Raw genomic sequence first — 8,598 nt, 5'->3', positions numbered from 1 at the left:
TATACTGGGCTTATGAAAACTAATGCTAAAATGATTCATACAAGTGTAACCCTATTCGACTAAGTTTGCATGAATGCCCCTCTATATTGCTAGGCCACATGATACTGGTTCAAATAACTGCCCAGGGCCTGTAGGTCCACTGTTTGCTATGCAACAATTGTCTGCTGGCATGTTCTCTGCACTGATATAACAAAAGCAAATACTTTGGCATTAAACTTTTGTTGCCTTAAAAAGCATGCAGTACCTATTAAAAACAAGCATCAGATAATAAAAACCCAATTTATTATTCTACAGCCTTATAACCACACTAAGGACTTTTTTTTTTTTTAAATGCATTACAAATGGATACTTATCACTGCACATTAACTAGAGAACCACATTAGTACAGCACTTGTTTAAAAATTCAAATACTGGTGTTTTTGTGATCTGATGTTGCTTGATAAAACTGATTAAAAAGTATAACAAGTCCTTTTGGATTTTTTTTTTTTTTTTCCCCAACCATGACCTACATATTTTGTTAGGTGCACTGCTTTAAAAAGGTGGACTTCAGTCTCTAATGAGACCATCATAAGCACCAGAATCAGATCAGATACTATCCTTTGAGGCCAAAGAAAGTAGATTTCATGTTCCACAGCACCACCTGGTGTACAATGCCAACTATCCTTGAAATTATGATTTGCCTCTTGCCTGTACAGTTTATTCTGGACTGTTTACAATCTTTATTAGAAATATATATGAGCAGCTTTGATTTTTTTCCATGGATGTACATGCAGGTTAAAATGGGGCTGTGATCATTATTGTTTGTAATGTACACCTTGAAATGTCTGCTATAATGCAAGATGTATGTGGTCTTCTACCTTCACAGTGATTGTAAAGCTTCCAGACACATACATGGAGATCACTTTCTTTTTTTTAATTTTTACCAGGGATTAGATGTAGTTGCTGTTGTAAACATGTAGACTTTGAATTCAGTATTGCATAAAAGCAGTGCACACACAAACAGGGTCCTCACAATCTCACTGTTAGAAATAGAAAAAGAGATACATTTGCACACAATTCTCCAATGCAATCCGAAAGTTTTATAGGAGGCTAGGGGTGTAGGAGAAGAGTTTTGAGAAGAGTCCTGAAAATGTAAGGCAGGCAATGTTGTTTCTTGTTCTTATAAAGCCTAGCTGGAAGTGAGTGATACGAATTTCTTTACTTTTACATGGAGTACATTCAGGAATAGTGAGTTTCTGCTGAACTTGAGGGTTTTTTTAAGTTTGGAACTCCTGTGAATATGATGAAGGGATGGCAAGCTGGATTTGCATTGATGAGAATTGGACTTGCACCAGCAGGGCCATTGGCAGATATGAAAGCCCCCAATGTACCCTCAAAGGAATCCCCATCGATTTGTTTTTGATGAGCGGGTTCGCATTCATGGTCAGTGCACATAAAATGAACATCTAGATTTCACAGAACAAATACGATACTGGTATTTAGTACTGTGGTTTATGGGATGCTGTACATACATTATGAAAATCTACCTGCAATCCCCTTTGACATGCAAAATTTTCCATTAGACTTTCCATCTTTAATAAGACAGGGAATGGCTAGGCAGTCTCATTTACCTGAAGGTAAATTCTATGTTCTAAAACATTTATTTAAAATAAATGCTTTAAACTGGCACGGGGAATGCGAAATGTATAAAAGAAGAAATAACAAAACAAGTATGTCCTGTGCTTTATTTGCTTTCTGCGTTTCTCGATTTCACGTGATACATTTTGAACATCTCTACATTTGGTTTGAAAATCTGAATTATTGTACTTTTAGTTATACTGTAGCCATGGCCACCACATACCTTTGTGTTTGTTATGCTGACTGGTTAAAAGTTTGCCAACATATAAAAATATAAAATATAAAATAAAAACACTGTCATAATTCAACACAGGCTAACCTGAAGATGGCAGCAGAAATAGAAAAATCGATGTGCACGTCCACATACACCAGTGAATAATTTAGTTATCTGGCTGTTGTTTTTCTGATTTTGATCTACCCACGGTAGCACGGTTTTGCAGAGCTGTTGGTGTGTTATGTGGTTCCTAGGTATCAAGTGTAAACACGCCAATGGCCTTCTTTGGAAATGAAAAGTGATGCTTGGGATTACATGTAACATGACACCCCTGTCACTAAAACTGATAAATACACTGTGTTGACTTTTGTTAGTTATTTAAATTGTGTGTCCTGGTTGTATTAATCTTTGCATATACAACTAATAAAGCAAGCAATGTGATGAACATTTACAATACACATAACTGCAGTTTCTGAACACTTCTTCAGCCAACTGAACATTTTGGCTTTTTTTTAATGTATTTTAGATACCATTGTTGAAGTTCTGTTTGGAGATTAGGGTTATAACATATCAAAGCTGAACAATAATGATGCATCTTAATTAGTTAATACAGCGTACCAATGATAAAACTGTTGCACTAGAGCAAAACGTTTTTTTTTTTTTTTTAAATACTGTAGAATTAACCCACACAATTTATAGGAAAGCCTGACACCTTCAGGCAAACAAAGATACTTGAAAAATGTAAAATGAAGTCTGTACTGCCATCTTCAGGGAAACACACACATTAAATGTGAAATCAACCAAATCCAAAAATGAGTCAAAATTTGATATTTCCATATACAAATACTTGTACATGCTAAATATATTTCCTCTGATGTACAATAGTCAGATTTATTGTAGATATATTATTTTCATATGCAGACAGCATTGTCAGAAGGCTGAAACAGTCAGACAAACTCAATGATACTCAAGTGAAAACTCCCAAAATTAACAATGGTATCTCTCCATTGCATATTAAGTATGTAGCGGTCTACAAATGACCAACTGTCCACTTCAGTTTAATGGCTTGTACCATCTTGGGGGTATTCCAATATATAGCAGTGACCTTTGGTATTTCTAACAGCTTTGACAGAATTCTCATCTTCAGCCAAGTCATTTCTAACAGAACAAGGCTTTGAAGGATGCAGTTGACAAGTGCAAGCAAATGAATATGGAATTGTGTTAAATACTATCAACTACATGTTAAGCAATCAGAAGAGAATATATTTTGGTAAATACGTTTCCTTGTCCTTAAAACATCTTGAAGGTGCCGTCGATGGATCTTCACAGTCCTGGTTAGTTAAACATGCAGCAGAATAAAGCATGGCTTGCTTCTCAGTACTGTGCTTGCAGAGACCCCAAGTCTACAAAGATGAAAGGGAAAAAGAATAAAACATTGGAGCCCAAAGGAAAAGGAATTGCAAGGTATGCAGCAGCTGTTGACTGCTAAACTAAAATATTCATCAATTTTATTTCTTGACTCAAAATGGCACAACAAAATTCACTTCTAAAATAATGTTACAGGATATAAGTATTGGTAAATACACTTTTACCACTCATTAAACTGGATCTTTTTTTTCCAAATTAATTACCAATGGAATTCTAACATGTTTTATATATATATAGATGGCATGGAGCTGTATCGACTGATCTAATGAAGCCAGATGTTCTCCAACCTAAGAATGAACCGTCCAATGAAAGTGACTCTGAATGCAGTTCAATCCCGGAGGGCAAGCAAGATGGACTGGGTTGGAAAGTGAAGAAAACTTTAGGAAAACTGCTGTTTCTCAGTCACCACAACCACCATCAATCCCATGAAAAATTGATGAAATAAAGATAATACATTCAACGGGCCAACTACAACAAAACACGCTGCCATTATTGGAAAAAAAGAGTTTCCTTCCAAAGAGCTTTAAGGAGCTACCATCTCCAAAACTGTTCACAAAAATGAAGTCGATGGTGGATGAGAACGATTATTTGAATAAATATAACGCTGTTAAAAAGGATATCAGAGGGACAAAGACAACGGATCCCAAGCAGTTTTACAAGATAGAAGTGAATAAAATATGCACGTCATTTAAAGACCATCCACACCCAAGTGGTTTGATTTTACACAAATATATTGCTCATTTTTAATCGTCATAATAATTCCCCATTTTGTTGTGAATTATGATCAAAAATCATAATAGGGCTACATTTTGTACCTTTTAAAATGACATATATGTGACATTATCTATCGATAACTAAAGTTTCATTTCCCACTTTAAAATGGTCACATTAGTTACCCTGCAGTTCAAATAAACAGAAAAACTATGTATTACTTGTATTAAACATTATGATCAATTATATATGCAATTAATGTATTTTATATCTAAATTGTTTTAAATCTTTTTGAAAATGCTAAAAATCTTAGTCTATAATACCATTAGTTGCTATTTCACTTTTTACAGCAACTATCCAAGTTGGCTATGATGTGGAGGAGGCAGAAACAGAGAAGTTGATAGGAAACAAATTAGTTTTGAGATCAAGACGGACGTCAAGAAGAGTCTCTGTAACCAGCTTGCCCATTGGACTACAAAAGGTAGAAAATACATAACAGAAATGAAGAGTCACTAGCAAACACAACAGTAGTCAGATCTAGTTTTCAATAAATCATATTATTTTCTTAGTAAATGGTTGATACAGAATTCTTACCTTTTAGCTAACAAATATTATTGCATCGTTGAAGGGAAACACTATGGGCCTTTTTTTTTTTTAATCACCAATATCACAATTTTCCAGCTACACCTATTAATTTCTGATTTGCTAATTTTGCTAATTCAAAAAGAATATAAGAATGCAGTACAGAAAACTAAATAATTAGCCCAGACTTATACTGTCTAGTGCACTGGTCATTTAATTGAGATTATAGTTGGTTTAGATATTTGTTGCCATAAATATTGATACTTTTAGAGTTTAGGTAAGATCATTCATGGCTTCTGACTGCAATAGAAGAACAGTTTGCTTAAATTATTTTGCATGTACATTTGTTAGAAATGGTTAATGTGAGTCTACAGCATATGTTCATTCAACTTGCTCGAAACTATTTAAAAAAACAAAAAACAAACAAAAAAACCCTTCTAAATCTCCCCCTCAAGTTTTTTTTTCAAATGTATTCATATATGTATATTTACAGTTGTTGTTGTCTTTGTTTTTCAGGTGGATGATCTCATAGAAACTGTGGCTGATAGATCAGTGAAGCTCCTGGCACAGAGACATGCAGAGCTGGAACAGTGCAAGTTTCTCGGGGATGTGATCCTTCAATCCTCCAAGCAGTTTCAGAGGATTTCTCAAAAGAGTGCTCGGAAATACAAATGGAAAAACTTGTGTTTTCCTTGTGTGTGGTGCTGTTAAGTATCTGCCCTCAAAAACAAGAAAAACACACAACCAACTAAAGCGAAACATAATGACCTGTCTGATTTTATGAGGTGGCACTGTTCTGCAATAGTAATTTCTACCACTTTAGAAACTTGGAATAAGATCTCTGAATAGTTTGTATTCATGGAAAGCACTTGTGTATTAAACATCATCTTTCTCACATCAAGAAAAAGAAAGCAGTAATGTAACTGTGCAATTCAAACATGTCAGGAAATTACTGTACTATTTATTTTCATAATTGTAGTTAGTTTCAAAGTATATGTACTAACACCATAAGCAATACTTTTTTTTTGTTTTAATAGGACAAGAGAGCTATTCTAAATCAATCTAATAATACACACTGAAGATTGAGGGTCAAAACATGTGTAAACAGACTCCTTGTTCTTTGTTCAGTGTCCAGTTTCTGTTTCCATTTGGTTTTCTTGCTGTTCGTCAGCGTCTGAGAACTTTTCATCATCTAAATCAGAAGCAAATACCAGTACAAAGATTAAAACCATGAACACATAACAACTTCAATGAAGTATTTCAAAAGTGGACAATTTAATATCTAAAATACACATTAAGAAAAGTGCAAAAAAAACAAACAAAAATAAAAACCAACAACCACACGCACAACCCAATACTTACTTTCCAGTGTTTGTTGAAGTTCCTGGATGGTGCTTAGCAAAACATGAAATTGTTTCTTCCTCAGCTCAAGCTAAAAAAAAATAACACACACATTAGATACATATATAAACATCTCTAGTTAAAATAAAACTTCTGTCTGAATAGTTGCAATACCTTGTCTTCAACATTTTCTTTTATCTGGGACAGATGCTGCAGTTCTTTGTCAAGCGATTCAAGCTGCCTGCAAGTTATACAGATATTTACAAACAGGGTACTTTGAGATGATAAGTGTTAAAGATGATGATCGATGATAAACATGATGAAATACATGAAAAACAAAGTACAATGACCTTATGAGCAAAGAAAAAAGCAAGACTAGCTGATAAATATGGTGTGCCTATATTAAACAAAGACTTGCAACAGACAGTAAAACTTTATCAAAAAAAAATTAAAAACTAAAGACAACTTTAGTAGAATCTTGCAGAACACCTCTATCATCTTGCTGAAAATCTGGCAATACAAATGTTAACGTGTGATCGTTTCAGGAGGTAACAAAGAAATCTAAAAATACAGATTACGTTATGTAATGGGAAAAAAACATCTGATGCTATGTACTTACTTCAATGTGTCGTGCCTGTCAGGGTGCTGCTGAATAACCTTTGCTAACGCATCATATTCTAAAAAGAACAAAAACGAACACAACTATTTGGAAATTCTTATGTTTTGCAAATGTTCTCAGAAGAATCATTCAGATCCACCATAAGGATCTTATTTGGAGTTATGTTTAAAAAATATTAGCTGAACAGTTTACACTTCTACACTACATCTACACTTGTTTGAACGCACACACAAAAAGTCTGCCTTCTGATTTATGGAGACAAAATAATTATTGCATCTATGTGAAGATCATGCCTAGTTTACAACAATGACTAAACACCTGCAAGCATTTCCTCTGTGACCAAACCACAATATTACTAAACAAAATAAAGGATAAATAAGCAAACATTTCTACAACACTTTTTTTTCAGTACAGAACATCTAAGAAGAAAACTCTTTACCTTGCCGGTTCTTTCGTATTCTCTTTGCTTGTAAAATTTCTTTTTTGCATTCAGCAATTTTTTCATGTGCAGCTGTTAAGTTCTGCCCTGTAATAGCAATTCATATTAAATATTCATGTTCCAGTATAAAAAGAAAATATGGTAAAACTAAGCATACACTAATATTAATCCTTATACATTACATGCATGTCTCATGCCATGTGGTAAAACAATTTAATTGGGACTGCAAAAACATTTCACTGGGCAAGATGATATTCATAAATAGCATGTCTTACCTATTTCTGTGTAGATTTCTTCATAGTTTTCCATTTCCTTTAGGTTCATGTCATAGACCAGTAACGTTTTCCCCATTGAGAATTCACATTGTCCCAGGGTACCCAACATACGCTGGTATTGTGTATACCTACAATGAGAAAAAAGCTAATGTAGATTAATTTGTAAATAAACAACATTACCTAGATTTAAAAAAAAAAGAATAAAGTGAAAGAGTAAAAAAGAATATATAAGACATGCATTAAAGACACCGATATGAACTTGACTCAATATTATTACACGTTTCTCATATATGTGGAAATAAAACTCCTATTGCATAGCGGTTTGTCCATTCCGGTTTTTACTACAAGTTTAATAAGACACACCTGAACTTGCTACCTATACACTGTGGATAATCAAGCTTCTAGTAAAACCTGGAATGGGTGAAACTGCTAAGCAACATGAGTCTTATTGTCATCCCTGTATGTATGCAATTAATTTAGTTAAATCTTAGTTTTCTTCAATCGATTTACTTTACCATAACATACCCGTCTTCCTGGGATCCAGAGTTACACCACTTGATGAAGCTCTTCAATAGCACATTAATGCGCCGATCATCACCAGCTCCATCACCGTCAATCAGAAGCCGCTTCCGGATAACCTCATCTAAAAATGTGTATGAGGGGAAAAAAAAAAAAAAAAAACTTAAGTGTTAGATAAAGACTTTTGCTCAACTCGTGGCTTATGATGCTACTGTAATAAAACTACACTGCCTGCCCCTTACACGGTAATATATTCACAATTTACACCCCCCACTTGCACACCCAGCCAACCTAATTACTTCTCTAAATCGGGAAAAGATTAACTGTTTGCATGCAATCTTGTTAAATGTAGTATCCGTCGTGTACATAAGAATAATGCACATAAACACATGTGCCAAGATTTCCCACAAATGTATTACAAGTCAACGTAACACATTCTAAACAATGCTACAAAACTCTACTGTGCAGCAAGCAATCAGCCGGCAAGGCCCGGTTAGTTTTTCAGTCGTGCAAACGAAACTCAACAGAATCATTAAACTTTCACAAACGAATAAAAAACAAATAAAACATCACTTTAGCGTGCTAAATTTTAAGACATACACCGTGCCATTTTATGGCAAACTTACCGTCGGTCACAGATCCCATTGCTGAACACACTGCTCAAATACAGTACTACCAACACAGGCAAGGCTTCTTCAAACAAACTTTATTAGCAGTTCAAAAAAATAACAAGGCTTTCCTCGGTAATGTTATGTGCCCCGCCTCTAAAACCAGTCCTGTTGATTGGATAGATGAAAATGGTGTTTTCTGTAACATAGAGGAAGTTAAGAAACTATCTCGCTTATTTGCCATG

General features: G+C 34.4%; 2 protein-coding genes across 2 annotated transcripts; one reads left to right on the top strand and one right to left on the bottom strand.

Moving 5' to 3' along the window:
* Nucleotides 1-2,885: 2,885 nt before the first annotated feature.
* Nucleotides 2,886-8,468, bottom strand: thoc7 (THO complex 7). The gene is made up of 9 exons (XM_041274922.1): nucleotides 8,372-8,468; nucleotides 7,752-7,869; nucleotides 7,227-7,354; nucleotides 6,952-7,038; nucleotides 6,513-6,570; nucleotides 6,068-6,134; nucleotides 5,915-5,984; nucleotides 5,629-5,744; nucleotides 2,886-3,234 (listed from the first exon to the last, which is right to left on the bottom strand). The coding sequence occupies exons 1-8, from the start codon at nucleotides 8,388-8,390 to the stop codon at nucleotides 5,677-5,679; spliced, it is 615 nt and encodes a 204-aa protein (XP_041130856.1). The 5' UTR covers nucleotides 8,391-8,468; the 3' UTR covers nucleotides 2,886-3,234; nucleotides 5,629-5,676.
* On the top strand, nucleotides 3,177-5,266 carry LOC121328324 (putative uncharacterized protein C3orf49). Its single transcript, XM_041272944.1, has 4 exons — nucleotides 3,177-3,295; nucleotides 3,485-3,701; nucleotides 4,284-4,459; nucleotides 5,008-5,266. The coding sequence occupies exons 1-4, from the start codon at nucleotides 3,177-3,179 to the stop codon at nucleotides 5,261-5,263; spliced, it is 768 nt and encodes a 255-aa protein (XP_041128878.1). The 3' UTR covers nucleotides 5,264-5,266.
* Nucleotides 8,469-8,598: the final 130 nt, after the last annotated feature.

The sequence above is a fragment of the Polyodon spathula genome, chromosome 16 (assembly GCF_017654505.1).
Source record: "Polyodon spathula isolate WHYD16114869_AA chromosome 16, ASM1765450v1, whole genome shotgun sequence".
NCBI lineage: Eukaryota > Metazoa > Chordata > Actinopteri > Acipenseriformes > Polyodontidae > Polyodon > Polyodon spathula.
This window is presented reverse-complemented; position numbering and strand designations above follow the sequence as displayed.

Coding starts and splice junctions, on each gene's coding strand:
- LOC121328324 (XM_041272944.1), top strand. CDS start 3,177: ATGCAGCAGAATAAAGCATGGCTTGCTTCTCAGTACTGTGCTTGCAGA. Junction 3,702..4,283: donor CCCATGAAAAATTGATGAAA/TAAAGATAATAC, acceptor TAAAAATCTTAG/TCTATAATACCATTAGTTGC. Junction 4,460..5,007: donor GGACTACAAAAGGTAGAAAA/TACATAACAGAA, acceptor CTCCCCCTCAAG/TTTTTTTTTCAAATGTATTC.
- thoc7 (XM_041274922.1), bottom strand. Junction 7,355..7,751: donor TCTGGATCCCAGGAAGACGG/GTATGTTATGGT, acceptor TTCTCATTGTAG/GTATACACAATACCAGCGTA. Junction 6,135..6,512: donor GACAGGCACGACACATTGAA/GTAAGTACATAG, acceptor TATAACTTGCAG/GCAGCTTGAATCGCTTGACA.